Below are 16,306 nucleotides of genomic sequence, written 5' to 3' on the forward strand. Positions count from 1 at the left end.
TGTATGGTTTATGGCAAGCTTAGGCCCACAGTCACGTATCAATGCCCATATTGCAACATAAAGCAGTGCAGAAATCCTGTTCTCCACGTGGTGGTGCCAGTTGCACAGGGAAACATTTTCCAGCACTGGATCAGTGCAGCTCGAGCTGTTGAGCAATTATGCTCATACAGATATAAAACACACCTAAAGCTGTAGCAATTTGAGATCAATTAAAGCCTTGTTTGCCTGCAGTATCCCTACAAGACAATATTTTTTCAAGACGATTTCCTGGGTACACTGGAAGTAAAGCGCTTGACTACGCTCACGTGTGCTCACCTGGCTGATTTGATGATCTGGGGCTGTTCGCACCAGCCCTTGAGCTCGCAGGGAACGGGGCCAGTAGCCAGCTACCAAGGTGAAGTTTTGAATAAGCACCCCAGAGGGATGGATTTGCTAAACTACTTCTCAAAGAGCCCCATATCCCTCAACGCTAACAATGCATATTGTCAGTGAGCGGCATCTGCTGTTTCAAGATAAGGGAGGAAACCAGCATGTGCCTGCAGCGAGTGATGTTGATTGATATCTGGCGTCGCAGCCTGACCTGATATCTTTTTGAAAAGGTCTCTCCAAATACCAGTGGGTGGATAGTGAAAACAAGCAGGTTGTTAAGAAGTCCTGGCAAAACAGGGAGGGCAGAATTGCTGGGCTCAGGACCGAACCACATGATCTTCTGCATGGTCAAGAAACGCCTCAGTCAGGATATCCTTGTCCTAACCTGCCTTGGCCTGGGAACAACCTCTGGGATTTCTGTTCCACCTTGCCCTGACACATGCAGTTGTTTCTACTGCCACACTGGGACTTTGTGTGAGTCAGAATCTGAGCAAGGTTATCAGGGTTTGGCCCCAAACTTTGTTTTCTTTTCCCTTACATCACTTGTTTCGGCATGAATCATTGCACTTGGTTACAGGAGGTGTTGGCCTCTCATGTGGCACAGTACAGGTGACTGACTGAGGTCTAACTACACTTCTCTAAGACTTGTCATCTTACAAGTCTTACAACCATCTTACAACCAGGAGCAATTGATGTTCTACAAGATCAAAGGTGATAATTGGGAGGGAATCCTCCCACCTTTTTTACCTGTAGCAAGTGTTGCTATTGCAAGCTCCTACTTCCGGAGTGTGAGTGTATGTTCACTTTTGGAAGGGCTTGGTGGATCATTAAAATCTGTTGCACAACGTTATGTGTGGAGACCGAAATCTTTCAGGGTGTTGTTGTGCGGCAGAATTGGTTTTCTTCTCACATGGAGATAGTTTCTGAGACAGTAGCTGTGTGGAAACTAAGCATGGGTGTTCAACTCTACTGCCCACTCTTTGTGGACCCTTGAGGTCTGCACCTGGTGTAGTATGTACAAGTCACTCAGAATATATAACAGTTTTTTACATTGGTGATTTGTTCCCCTGTCTGGGCTTTTCAAGATGTCGCCAGAGGGGTAATATCCCTGAAGGTGAGATAACTTGTATCAGCAGAAAGGACACCACTGTCTATTTACCCAAACCCCAGAAGCTTGGCTGACCTAGGAAGCAGGCCGCTAGCCTTCAGTGAGATAGCTTTGGTGTGTGACAGTAGTGTGACCAGACACCAGGGGCTCCTCTCTGATAGCTGACAGAGAAGAAACTAGCTCTGAAGCTAGAAAGAAGAAAGCTGAATGCAAAACTTTGTGTTAACAAACAGTGCAGGTGCTCCTCAGAGAGGCTCTGCATACTTATCTCAGAGCCCAGGAGCCTCACACAAGAAGACCTTGTTTTTATGAATTTTGTGGTTAAGCCTCACAAATTGCCAGGTGCCACCTGGATTCGAGAGTTCTGTATTGTGTTTAGTTGAAGTAACCTGTGGTTAGCAGCAGGGTGGTACTGGGAGCTCGAAGGGACAGGGATAAGTGAGATAAACAGCACTGCAGTGTCTTTAAAAAGCAGAGGGGCAAAGAAGGAGTGAGAGCACGCATGAGAGAGAGCACGCAAGCTTGACATTTGGAGCAAACTGAGCAGACATAGCTGCAGCTCTGCGCTCTGACAGTGAGCTAAAGGTAGGCTGGCAGTACTAATGACAGCAACCCAGGTGCTTGTAGGACACCCGAGTGTTGATTCATTTTTCCTGTTTTAATGTGCAGGTCAATTATTTTATTTTATATGTGCAGTGAGACTATTCATAAGCAAGGTCTTCCTTGGCATGAGTAAAAGTATTATAATCTTGCTCTTCTTCAGAAGTGTATGAAATATTGTGAGCTGGGAAGGGATTTCTTTTCCCTTTTCAAGGTAAAAAGAGGTGATACTGAACACAGCTGTCAGAGTTGATTAAATAACCGTGGCTGGGGTTCATGGCTGGGGTTCACTCTGTAAGAATCTGAGTGGGATAAATAGCAAGGAGAAAGATTGTTTGCTGTGACCCTCAACTAGAATAACAGACCAAAGGCAAATCTATCAGGAAATATTCCCAGCACTGGGAATATTTCTAGCTCTCCTGAGAGAGCTGCTGAAAACTCCACTGCCTGGGAGCCAGGCAATTCAAAGTGTTTGATGAGTAGCCTGTTGGCAGATATTATCTCCTGCAGAAGATGAAGGTCGGGTGACCTGAAACGGCTTGTTGCTCATTCATTTATTGTGGGGCATGTTCAATGAAGGCAAAACAAAAACAAAAACAAAAAACCAACAACCAACCAACCAAAAAAAAAACAAAAACAAAGAAAAAAAAACACACAACAACACCTACAAGAAACTGTTTGAACTTTTCTTGAGCAGAAGTAAACCCTGTCAGATTCATTTGAGTTGGCGATTAATAGCATTGGCCATGGGTTTGGAGGTCAGTACAGTACCACAGTGGCACTTAGTCAAAAGGCTAGATGAGGAGAGATAGTATTAAATATTTTGCTCTAAATGTATTCGGTGCTGGTTATTTCTTTACAATGAATTAGATATCACCCTGAGGAGGCATTGCTTGTGGTTTGAGACACTCTGAAGTTGCTGCGGGAGATGGTGAAACTGCACAAATTTGCGTAGGTGATATGTGGCAGAAAGGGATCTGTGACCAGCACAGGGCACCTAGCTCTGCAGGTAACAGAGCATACATACTATCTGTAGGAATGCAGGACTATTCAGGGGCAAGCAGGTTATTGCTCGGTGGATAGATTTTACCAAGTCTGCCACAGGACGCAGCCGAGAAAGCGGGACAGTAGCAATGCTGTGAATGTATCTGGGCACAGCTGCGCCTCGCAGATCTGTGGGCAGCAGAGCACAAGCAAGCATGTTGCCAGGCTGCCTCAGCGATGGCAGCAGGGGATGCAGTGCAGACAGTGATGTTCAGCAGCACAGGCAGCTAGACGGAGCAATGCAGGCAGATGGGGACAGTGGTATGGGCAGCTTGTTCTCACTGGGCTGAAATGAAGAGAAGCTGGGAAGGAAAAAAACCTTACTTTTAGTTGCCAAGGCCTAATGAACGATTTTGAACTTAAACACAGCTCTTAAGGAAAAAGCTGAGTAGACCGACTTGTCATTCTGTGTCTGGAACTTTATCAAAACATGCTGTCCTTTCCCAACTGACTCTGAAAGGTTGTGCAGAAATGTTGCTTTATTGAAGGGTTATAAATGAAATAATCTCAGAAACACCCTGAGCATCATCACTTTAGACCATGGCTTGGATGTATTTCTTATGAAGGACACCTTCCAAATAGACACAGAACTGAGATTTCTAGCAAGTTAAGTGAATTGTTAAGTGGGGATATAATCAGTCAGAGAAACCAAAGCCATACCCAAGTCATTTCTCATTCAACATATATAGTCTTAATGTTTAGTTTTTCTATTTTTTTTTCCTCACACCAGTCATATTAGGAAATATGATTTAATCTTCTCTATACTGTTTGTTCACCTTCAGCACTTCTCATAGTCAGGCAATGAAAAACAGGTTAGTCACTTTTGTGTTTGTTTCTACATGATTTTGTTTTCTAAGTCTGATGCAGTAGCACAAAGTTTCATTGTTTGAAGTGAAAGTCTTGTATTTATTTTTATACAATATCATATTCCCATGGCAACCACATTGATATTACTTTTGGTTGCGTCTCTATGAAAGCTAAAATTGGGGTCAAATTTGAACAGACATTTACAGCTTTCCAGTACCAGTAATCCTTACAAACAGAGTTCTCAGCAGGGTACTTAAACAGATGACTAACTTGAAATGTATAAATATTCTCTCTAGAGCAAATATGCAGCCAGTATAAATTGCTGTATCTCGTTTAGAATCCAGGGAACTATAGTGCTTTACATTGACAGAGGATACACTCCTACAGCTTTAATGGAGCCACTCACATTCAGCATGCACATACTAAAGTACCTTACAAAATTGAGGTCTGAATAAAGTCTACATAGAGACTGAGTCGTGTGTGCTGCTCTGCCTGTGTAGAAGGGCATGCATTAGACACTTCAGCTCAGAATCAAGGACTAAGAAGTGGTGTGAGAGCAGTGGTCTCGGTGACTTAAATAATATAGCATGAGACAGACAAAATTGTGTCTTGAATTGGCCACGCTGGTTCAGTTTCATGTGAAAAAGTCACCACACTTTCAAAATGTAATTCTGCTTTCTGATAGCTTTACTTATGGCAAGACCAGACAGGTATAAGAAGAAAGAGGCAGATTGGGATATTAGTATATGATGTATAAAGGCTCAATGCAGTGTGCATTGGTGTTGTAATGGACTGTGGATGCCTCAGCATGAAAGACAAAACACAGTCAGGTACTGATCTGAGGTACTGAGTGGACATCCACATCTGGGCCCCTCAGTTCAGTAGGTGTCTTGGGTGAGAAGGTAACTTAACCTTCAAAGCATTTCTCAGTTAAAGTGATTAGAGTTGTTCTATAAAAAAACATGTGCTTGTGTACTGGCATTATTTCTCATTTTCCAGTATAACTTACAGCCTTCTTCTCTTTCTCAGGTGATTTGGTTTCTGACACACCGGAGATGTCGATAGCATCACAAATGGACCTGCCTGAAGAGATTCAGCATCCTTATACAAAATTTTCTGAATGGAAATTCAAGCTGTTTAAAGTGAGACCATTTGAAAAAACATCTTCTAATAACAGCCAGTGCATAAACAAGGATCAAGCAGAAGAGGTAGCTTCTACAGACAAAGGCATCATGCTGCATAAAGATGAAGGAGTTCCAAGAGGAGAAAACTTAATTCTGACACAGACGGACTTAATGGGCAATAGGCAGGCACTTGGGAAAGATGCCAATGACATGAAAATACAAGACAACACAGATCATCAGAACAACCTGAAGCAACTTTGCCGCATCTGTGGAGTTTCATTTAAAACTGATTGTAACAAGAGAAGTCATCCAGTACATGGGCCAGTGGACAATGAAACTCTGTGTCTTCTGAGAAAGAAAGAGAAAAAAGCAACCTCTTGGCCAGATCTTATTGCTAAGGTTTTTAAGATTGATGTGAGAGGGGATGTTGACACTATCCATCCCACTCGATTTTGTCACAACTGCTGGAGTATTATCCACAGGAAATTCAGTAACTCTCCATGTGAAGTATATTTTCCTAGGAACAGCACGATGGAGTGGCAACCCCACTCTGCAAACTGTGATGTGTGCCATGGTACCAGTCGGGGAGTCAAAAGAAAAAGCCAGCCAGCCACCGTACAACATGGCAAACGTGTGAAGACCATTGCAGAACGTGCTCGAGTTAACAGAGGCATAAAGAACCAAGCACAGATAAAGAACAAAAATGTAATGAAAGAGATCACCAATTGCAAGAATACACATCTCAGTACCAAGCTGCTTGCAGTTGATTACCCAGTAGATTTCATTAAATCCATTTCTTGCCAGATTTGTGAACATATTTTGGCAGATCCAGTGGAAACAACATGTAGACACTTGTTTTGCAGAACTTGCATCCTTAAATGCATCAAAGTTATGGGCAGCTATTGCCCCTCCTGCTGGTATCCTTGCTTCCCTACTGATCTGGTTACCCCAGTGAGATCGTTCCTGAACATCCTTGATAGCCTGAGTATAAGATGCCCTGTAAAGGAATGTGATGAAGAGATCTTGCATGGAAAATATGGCCAGCACCTCTCCAGCCACAAGGAGATGAAAGATAGAGAGCTCTATAGCCACATAAATAAAGGTGGCCGACCGAGGCAGCATCTTCTGTCTTTGACCAGGAGAGCTCAGAAACATCGTCTGAGAGAACTGAAACGTCAAGTCAAGGCTTTTGCTGAGAAAGAAGAGGGTGGTGATATAAAGGCTGTATGCATGACTTTGTTCCTGCTAGCTTTAAGAGCAAAAAATGAACACAAACAAGCAGACGAATTGGAGGCTATAATGCAAGGGAGGGGATCTGGACTTCACCCTGCTGTCTGCCTGGCGATCCGAGTCAACACGTTTCTCAGCTGTAGCCAATATCACAAAATGTATAGAACTGTAAAAGCTGTCAGTGGGAGGCAGATTTTCCAGCCACTGCATGCTCTTCGCACTGCTGAGAAAGCTCTCTTACCAGGTTATCATCCATTCGAGTGGAAACCTCCCTTGAAAAGTGTCTCCACTAACACAGAAGTGGGAATTATAGATGGACTATCAGGATTGCCACTCTCAATTGATGACTACCCGGTAGACACAATTGCGAAGAGATTTCGATATGATACAGCCTTGGTTTCTGCCTTAAAGGACATGGAAGAAGAGATCTTGGAGGGCATGAAAGCAAAAAACCTGGATGACTACTTGAATGGTCCCTTCACTGTGGTAGTAAAAGAGTCCTGTGATGGAATGGGAGATGTCAGCGAGAAGCACGGAAATGGGCCTGCTGTCCCAGAGAAGGCCGTTCGCTTTTCTTTTACAGTTATGAACATTTCTATAGCCCATGGGAACGAAAGGATAAGGATCTTTGAAGAAGTAAAGCCCAATTCAGAGTTATGTTGCAAGCCCTTGTGCCTTATGCTGGCCGACGAATCGGATCATGAAACTCTGACGGCGATCCTGAGCCCTCTCATAGCAGAAAGAGAGGCTATGAAGAACAGCGAACTGCTACTTGAAATGGGAGGCATCCTGAGAACATTCAAATTCATCTTTCGGGGTACAGGATATGATGAGAAACTTGTACGGGAAGTGGAAGGGCTGGAGGCCTCAGGTTCCACTTACATCTGTACCCTCTGTGACGCGACCCGCCTGGAGGCATCCCAGAATTTGGTCTTCCACTCCATCACCAGGAGCCACGCTGAAAATCTGGAGAGATATGAAATATGGAGGTCCAACCCTTATAATGAATCTGTTGATGAGCTCCGTGACAGAGTGAAGGGTGTTTCAGCCAAACCTTTTATTGAGACTGTTCCCTCCATAGATGCGTTGCACTGTGACATTGGCAATGCAACGGAGTTCTACAGGATTTTCCAGATGGAGATCGGTGAAGTCTACAAGAATCCTGATGCATCTAAAGAGGAGAGGAAGAGATGGCAGTTGACTCTTGACAAACACCTCAGGAAGAAGATGAACTTAAAACCTATGATGAGGATGAGTGGAAACTTCGCGAGAAAGCTCATGTCCAAAGAGACGGTAGAGGCAGTATGTGAATTAATAAAGTGTGAGGAAAGGCATGAAGCCCTGAAAGAACTAATGGACCTTTATCTGAAAATGAAACCAGTGTGGCGATCTTCATGTCCTGCCAAGGAGTGCCCAGAATTGCTGTGCCAGTACAGCTACAATTCACAGCGTTTTGCTGAGCTCCTATCTACAAAGTTCAAGTACCGATATGAAGGCAAGATTACAAATTATTTCCACAAAACCCTTGCTCATGTTCCTGAAATCATTGAAAGAGATGGGTCCATTGGTGCCTGGGCAAGTGAAGGAAATGAGTCTGGAAACAAACTGTTTAGGAGGTTCCGAAAAATGAATGCCAGGCAGTCCAAATTCTATGAAATGGAGGATGTCTTGAAGCATCACTGGCTATATACATCTAAGTACCTCCAGAAGTTCATGAATGCTCATAAAACATTAAGAAGCCAGGGCTTCACCATTGATCCAGAGGATAGTTTAGGTGATTCCTTGCCGCTGGAGGTCTCTTTGGAAGGCAATGATTCAGAGGAACTCTAAACGTAAAGTGTGCTTGGTGTTGGGTTTGTGATGGTGTCTTCCTGTGAGGAGATAGCTTCCTTCTCAAGCCTGTAGAGGTACAGGGAAGTGTGAAACTATCATCTTTATACTCTATATAAAGGTGCTGAGTGGAGTTTAATAAAATACCATGTCTGTTGGGAGCTTCCAAAAGAGGCAATGCAGTGGTGCATTTACCAGTTATTATGTGAGCGGGAAGTGGAAACAAATTGCAAAGAAGCATCTCCAGTTTATTTTGGTCTCAGTGTTGTTTATACATGAGAAACCCAAAGTAAACGAGGTTTTATAGAGAGCAATACTTTGGAATGAATATGATTCTGGAGAGTTATGACACTTGCTGAAGAAGTGAGCATGGCTATTTGTTCTGTTTGCATTTTTTAAACTATTTTGCTATTTACTTTTCAAGAGGGTTTGATTATTTTATTGATGGTTATTTGGCTTTTATAAGTCAAGGTCTGGCAGTGAGACAGTTGGGTAATTGTTCTGGGATAAAGTTCAGGTATTTTTATATGATATATTGACTAAAGATGCAAACTGATTTCAAACATTTAAAAATATTATTTAACACGTAGATTGTAGTACTGCTTAGGAGCAGGCGGTGGTATCGGCAAGGTAATTTACTATATGAAGATATAGGAAGGTAACTATAATATTTTAAAGATATTTTTATCATAGTCCATTTACTCTAAAATGCAAACCAGTTCTTGTGCTCCTAAATCAGCATTTGCAGTGTCTTGTGCTTATCTCACTATTCAAACTACACTCAAGCTCTGCTGTGCAGCTTGTTGCTTGATATGCATTTTAGATTTCGATGGTAACCTCGGTATATAGTATAATTTGTATCAGTGTAATTTTAATGGGTGGATTCCTGGCCTTACTGAAGTCACCAGTAAATCGTCATGAATACCCACAGTTTCACAAGGTGACTACAAGTCACAGCAGAGTGGTTTCTCAGGGGATGGGCATTAACTTGATTAGGTACATGTCAGTGTTCTGATTTTCTGTATTAGAACAGTTCACTGACCACTTGCGATATGCTCTAACAGTATGCCATGCTGAGCTTTTTCACATCTGGGATATATCACTTACAGTCTCATTTTCTAGATATATAAAACGGGAATGACATTTATTAACCTCAAGGATAGTTTGCATAAAGGCGTAGTGAGAAAACAATGAGCTGCCTTGAAATTACTGCGTAGCATATTTTACATCATTACAACAATGTTTAGTTAGCATTCCTCTACTTATCTTATACTATATTAGGAGCACCATTATGTTGGTGGTATTTGCCTTTCTGAAGTGTCATTGCTACGTGACTGAAGGCCACTTAGATCAGATGAGATTGCACTGGTAATCCTTGTGGATAATGTAGTTTTTCATTAGCAGCCATGGGTAAAAGGGTTTCAAAGTTAACTTGTATAAGCTTTGAGATTTGGAACCTAAATTATTTCTGGACCTATCATCTCTGTAAAGGAGCAGGTCTAGACCTTCATTCAGCAAAGTGTTCAAGTGCAAGCTTAAATTCAAGTGTGTGAGTTGACCGTTGAATGCAAGCATGCTTACATCTTAAAAATATTTTTAAATATTAAAATCATATGAATTTCATTTAATGATATGGTCAAGAAATATACTCAGAAGTATCTGAGATACCTCTAAATCACCTAGCCTTTCTGAAACAAGAGTAAATGCATGAACAATCAAAGCAGAGATCTAAAAGAACCTGCTTTTTGTTTTTATTTTGATGTGGCAGGAGCTGGTTTGTGAGTGTGGAGATACAACAGATTTAAAGAATGGATGGTCTGAGGTTCGGGTAGTAGTATCTTGCTCATGTTATTTAATACATCTTTGAAGGTCTGGTATTTACTGTTTATGGACTATGAAAATGTAGGATTAAGTGTTAGTAACTAGTACAAATATTAATAACATTCTGATTATGCCTTTCTTTTGATTTTATTATTTTAAATCCTTATTTTTAAAATATTTTGTAATTTAGGATTTAGTTTTTATATGTTGTCTTTAAACATAGTTTAATATTATGTCAAAATTTTGGGCTGGAAATAATGCCTTTTGCTTAAAATATTTTCTTGTCTAAGCAGTCATAAGAACTGCAGTCTTTTGTATGGTTTACCATATACATCTGCACTTACTGAGTGTTCATTTGGAGATTAAATTATTTCTTTCAATTCTTTGAATAAAACAAGTATTTCCCATACAGCATAACTGCCAGGTTTACATAAGTATCGTTTTTTACCAATAAATGCAGGCAACAAGAACTGCTGTTTCCCATGGAGTAAAAATATCAGGTATATGATAAAGAACATCCTTTAGATGTAAATGCAGACAAAATTTGTATTTTTTTCATCTACTATGTTTCATTATGCAAATACTTGCATGCTGCTTCTTTTTTTTTTCTTTTTTTCTATTTTTTTTCTTTTTTTCCCTTGTGTGCCTATTTGGGGCAACTGTATTACCTTAAGTTTTTATTCTTGCCTCTACACGAATAACCTACAGCCTGGTTTAACAGTACTGACTCAGCTCATGGTGGCTTTCGCCCCCTTTGAATGGTTTATATATTCATGCTGCCTTTGCACAGGAGTGAACTTCACCCACAAGAAATCCTGACCTGTTCCTTGCATTGCATATGCGCCACTGGAGAGACAGGCCAGACTTTGGTCATTTTGCACATGTAATTTCAATGACTTTGCTGACATTTTCAAATTCCGAATTCACTTTTACAAGCTGCTTATACAAGAGCAAGCGATTCGTCTCACTACCTTCAAAAGGGTTGAGTAAATGTTATCCATATGTGTATGATTTCTCAAGACCAGCCTTAGATCCTGGCTGAACTCAACAGGCTGAACTCAACAGGCTGAACTGCGCATGGGCCGGGCCATGGGCATTCAGGGACATGCAAAATTATTCTTTTGTGAGATTTTATTGAGCCGTCGAGACACATTTCACATTCCACCAAGTATGGTAAGAACAGTTGACACAGACAACTATTACTATTCTTTTTCCTTTTCTTTAGACTTGAATCTAGTTTAATCTTTTCTTCTTTTTCCCATTGTTGACGTTTCCTGTAAATCAAGAGACTCTCTTTGAGAGTTTTGAACTCATTAAAACAAACAGCACTGAAAGAGTAGGTACCTGCAAGTGAAGCTTTGTAAACAGGAATAAAATAACAATGCTGCTTGCACACTGGCATGCATCTGAAGGCAAACAAATTTTGACTGCAGACAGGTGCATCATTTGTTTACTCAGGCTATTGTTAAGCATTTTGGTTTTGAAGAGGCTTTAGAAAAGTGGAGACACTTTTATTCATGGCACTCTCTCAAACCTTCACATTTTCTTTTTTAATGCTAATACTTGGTACAAATCCTTCAGTAATTACTTCATGGTGAATGCTTTTCTTATTTTGAAATTGTATTGACTGCATTTTTTTATACAATGACATTATGTATCTTGTTTTGTTTGGTTTTATTCAAGGGCTCCATATTGTGAATTGCTTTGTTATGAAACAATGTGAACTATGTTGGAAGCCATGATTCTGGTTTCATGTATTTTTTCCTCACAGGACTAATTCTATTGACTTTAAGCAAATCAGCGTTGACTTCTAGTCAGGTAGTTCGGACACAAATTCTGGATATTTACAGCGTCCTGATTTCTGACTGCACTGAGTTCTGTGTGGTGTCTCACAGCATGGCTTCATCATTTTGCTTTTTCTTATTGTACTGCAGTTACTTTATTCATAAAATCCGTTTAAAATAAATGCCTTGCAAATATTGAAGTTTCTGGATTTTGATTTCTTATCAGTTTTTCACCTGTGCACATAATTCCATGATAACAGTCTCGCTTTTCATTCAAATTGTGGATGCTTTTCATATTTGGACAGTTCTAATACTCAGAGACTACAGCTAGGATCTCAGTCCTGTTCCGAAGTCACCAAGTTAACATAAATGAAGATTGCTCTGTGCATCTCAATAGTCCTTTTAGCACCTTTCTTCACAGGCAGCTGTTTGAGAGAAAAATAAAACCAGTTTCATTTAGTCTGTAAATTACTTCTGCTTCATTTACAAATGCCACCCCAGTGTTTGTTTAAAACCAGCCTTGCACTGTTACATCCATACTGCTATGTTAAGCTTCTTTACTGGCTTCTATGCATCCTTCACATCCAATTTTGGCTCCCTGACATAGACTTAGCTGCAAAAATTAGTTTCAATCTACCTTTTAGTTCATGATTTTTAGTTCCCCTTTACTCCAGTTAGGAAAATCTTTCTTACTTCCCCTGCAATGATATCTCAGGGTCAAAAAACATACATAAACCACCTAGTCTGGATGGAATTAATGATAAGCAAATTGAGCATTTACATTATTAGCTACCTGATTTCCTGCTGCAATCAGGTAATTAGACATCTAATTCCTAGACTTTATATAACCGACTTAGTTCCTTAAGCTGACCATGAATAAAATTTGCTGGATGGAAAAAATTGGAAACCACAAAAAAAACAAACAAACCCAATCCCCAGAGAGCTTCCTGGCAAATTAGGATGATTTAATTCCTTTATTCCTAAATCCATAATAACTGACTGAACTTTACTTTCCATGTATTCTCATTAGAACCAGAATCAGATGAAGAATGATGAGGCCTAACATCGTTCTTCTTCAGAGCACAGCTTCAGATGACTGAATATGGCACGATTTTCAGAGCTTACCAGCTGCAACTCCTGAGTGTGGCAGCTTCTCTACCTTCTGCATCAAGCTTAATATTCTCCATAGTCCAAAAAGACACAATAGAAACGATTTAATCAGCACTTTTTCTAGCAGCACCAGGAGAGAGGCCAAGAGGTGAAATCGCTGTATTTTCAGTGCCTGGCTCTTCCTGTGAAGATGGGCATTTTGAGCCAGTGGACAAGGGAATAGAAGTATAGCTACCAACTGAAGGTGGCCCTGCACATGTGGTAGTGGCCAGTGTTCTCTTCTTCCTATGTACATGTATGTTTTGTGAAACCTGAAGGTTTATAACATGATTATCTTGCTTTTTGTTAAAGAAAAGAGGGGCTTTGGTGTCACAATTTTCAAATGCCAAATACAGATACCAAACTGGAGTTTGATTTTCAGGAGCTGTTGCTCAATATATTCTCAGAAGTTTAGTTTTGTTTGAAATGGGACAGGGTAGGAATAAAATGTGAAGGGAGCTATAGTCACCTATCATTAAAAACAGAAGTAAGCAAGTCCTGTCTGCACTGCACCAAATCTACCAGGAAATATTTTTACAGATTCTGTTTCAATCTGAATTCAACCTTTTCCTTTGGGCTTCCAGTAGCGGTATTTCCACTTCTTTCAGTGGTCTATTGGTGCAATGAGTCACTCCAAACTATGACACATGCTTTAGTGCTACCACTAAAGTTTGTTCCATGCCTTTCCTGTAGATTAATCAGGTGCTTCGGAGTCCAAGTACTTTTCACAAGCAGTAAAACCCATATATTATTCTCTTAAAAGCTGATAATAACAACATAGTGTTACTAAAATGTGACTGGGAACCCTGATGCTGCTTGTTGTGGTTACAAAACACATAGGTCAGTTGGATGCAGATACAGTAGCGATTTACTTCAGCACTCAAATCTGCTTCATTTTATCCTCTAATTCTACCCTGCATGAGGAAGAAACATCTTGTATTGATCAGCTGGTTTTTAAGACGATCAATACTCTAACAAGCACATGCCTCAAAAGCATCATCAGAATTATTAGGGAATTAAATATTTTCTGCAATCTTGAATGCTATGTCAAGTGTCTTCACTACAGGTTGTTGATCATATACCTCTGTACGTTTGAGTCCTTAGGAATATTATATTTTACCTTTCTTATTACTTTCTTTTCCAGCAGTAACTCTAAGCTGTGATTTAATGCTTGTTGTACTACCCTTTGCTGTGAGGCTGGGACATGGTTTGACTAAGCAATTTCTCCCTCCTTGCCAAATAACACATACATTTAGAAAAGGCACAGACCAAACAAATTCATCGCTCAATGTTGGGCCTCAGGACTTTGAGATATCGACAGTAATTGGGAGAGGTAACAGGCAAAACACAGACTGGGCATTGCCAGGGAGTGGAATAATTGTGAGGAGTCCTTTGCTGTTGTAAAATGGTGAAGGGACTTGTGTGTGCATATCGTCCACCTGTTGGTGTTGTGACGATGTTCTTTAATTTTTGCTGAGGGTATTTTCTGTTTTTGATGCAAATGAAGTTTGTCACGTGTGCTGAATGTATATTTTAAAGACAATTGAGCTGAGTAAGACCTATGACATGTAAGGGGATGTTTATTGAATTTCACCAGTTTGAAGAGACTTCACACGGCCATAATTTTCATGTATTCCTTTGGAAAACATATAGCATTACGTACTCTGAGCTCAGAAAGGAGCATGACAAAGGAAACAAGAAACTGGCATTAAAATCTATGGGTTTATACTAGTATCAAACTGATGAGAGGGGTCTCAGGATGACCTACCTCCCACTCTTAAGCTCTTCCCATATTATAACCTCCCTCAGCATATAAATAGGTTGGAAACTGAAATTTTGTCTTGTTGCCCTTTACTATCCTCCACTGTTGACTCGTGAAGGTGTCAAGGGGAGTACTGTGCATACATATTTGTGTTGATGGGAACACATTGGTGCTTTGTAAAGGAGTGGCTGCTCAGGGTCTGCACGTACTGATCTGGTGGCTGACAGCTGCTCCTGTTGCTTTTCTGTTTTATTCAGGGGTCCAGCATGAGAACTAGAATGTGGATGCTGAGCTATTAATGTTGGTTCACAAAAGTTCAGAGGATAGTATTGATTTTTTGAAAAGATGTTTGGAACAGTAATAAAAATAAAAAATAGTCAAGAGTGATGAGGCTTTACAGATAGCCAATAAAAGAATCCACAAAAAAGTTAGTAAACTCTTGGGTTATTCAACCTTGACAACATCCTTTTCAATCTGAATCCAATCTTGTCCTCATGCTTTGAGCAGCCAGCTGCATTTGTTTCCACCTTCACAATGCTCCACTGGCTCAATGAGTCATTCTGAGCAGCAGCTTATACTTTCACACTCTACACAGTCACCCCTGGGGGAGCAGACAAAGTTTAGTGGAGTACCTGAAGTAAACAATAAAAGTTATGTTGATCAGAAGGGACTTCTTCTGAAGTCAATGGAAGCTCACAGCATGGGGCAGCTGTGAAGCCAGACTCCTTATTAGACTTCAGATGGACCTCCCAAGCACACACATTGTCCTGTCATAGACTTTAGGATTTATAATGTTTGGTTTAGCTCATGAGTAGGTGGGAAAACAAAAAACAAACAAACAAACAAAAAAACAAAAACCACACTCATTTTTATTATAAACTTTATTAGCTGATATATATTTAAAAAATACAAATGCAAGTCAGTTGTTGAGCTCAGAGGTTTAAAAAAGGAATTTATTTTTTTACTTTGAGGTGATAGTCCATAACTCTAGCCAAAACTGACATATAAGCATTCAGTACCTTTCAAAATAGAAAATGTATTATCCAGAATGAAATGTTCCATGTTAATCTCCATCCTTTACTGGATGCAGGGGGGAACACGACTGCTGAGGATAAGGAAAAGGCTGAGGTTCGTAATGCCTTCTTTACATCTGTCTTTACTAGCCAGACCACTTATCCTTTGAGTACTCAGCTGCCCAACCTGGAAGTTTGGGATGGGGAGCAGAAGAAACCTCCTACAGTTCAGGTGGAAACAGTTAGAGACCTGCTGCTCCACCTGGAATGTCACAAGTCCATGGGGCCAGATGGGATCCACCTGAGGGTGCTAAGGGAGCTGGTGGAGCTGGTGGATGTGATTGATGGGCTGCTTTCCATCATCTATCAGTGGTCTTGGTCATCTGGAGAGGTCCCAGATGACTGCAGACTTGCTAATGTGATGCCCATCTACAAGAAGGGATGTAAGGAGGACCCAGGGAACTACAGGCCTGTCAGCCTGACCTCGGTGCCAGGAAAGGTGATGGAACAGTTCATCTTGAATGCAATCACACAATGTATGTGGGACAACCTGGGGGGGGATCAGGCCCAGTCAGCATGGGTTCATGAAAGGCAAGTCCTGCCTGACCAACCTCATGTCCTTCTATGACCGGGTGACCTGCCTGATCGATGAGGGAAAGCCTGTT

General features: G+C 40.8%; 1 protein-coding gene across 1 annotated transcript; it reads left to right on the forward strand.

The window, feature by feature from the left end:
- Positions 1–4,944: 4,944 nt before the first annotated feature.
- RAG1 (recombination activating 1) lies at positions 4,945–11,564 on the forward strand. Its single transcript, XM_040559788.1, has one exon. It carries the CDS (start codon positions 4,984–4,986, stop codon positions 8,110–8,112), a length of 3,129 nt encoding a protein of 1,042 aa, XP_040415722.1. The 5' UTR covers positions 4,945–4,983; the 3' UTR covers positions 8,113–11,564.
- The last annotated feature ends 4,742 nt before the right edge of the window (positions 11,565–16,306 follow it).

This window comes from Cygnus olor, chromosome 5 (assembly GCF_009769625.2).
Source record: "Cygnus olor isolate bCygOlo1 chromosome 5, bCygOlo1.pri.v2, whole genome shotgun sequence".
NCBI lineage: Eukaryota > Metazoa > Chordata > Aves > Anseriformes > Anatidae > Cygnus > Cygnus olor.

Excerpts from the sequence above, each read along its gene's own strand:
- RAG1 (XM_040559788.1), top strand. The coding sequence starts at position 4,984 with ATGTCGATAGCATCACAAATGGACCTGCCTGAAGAGATTCAGCATCCT.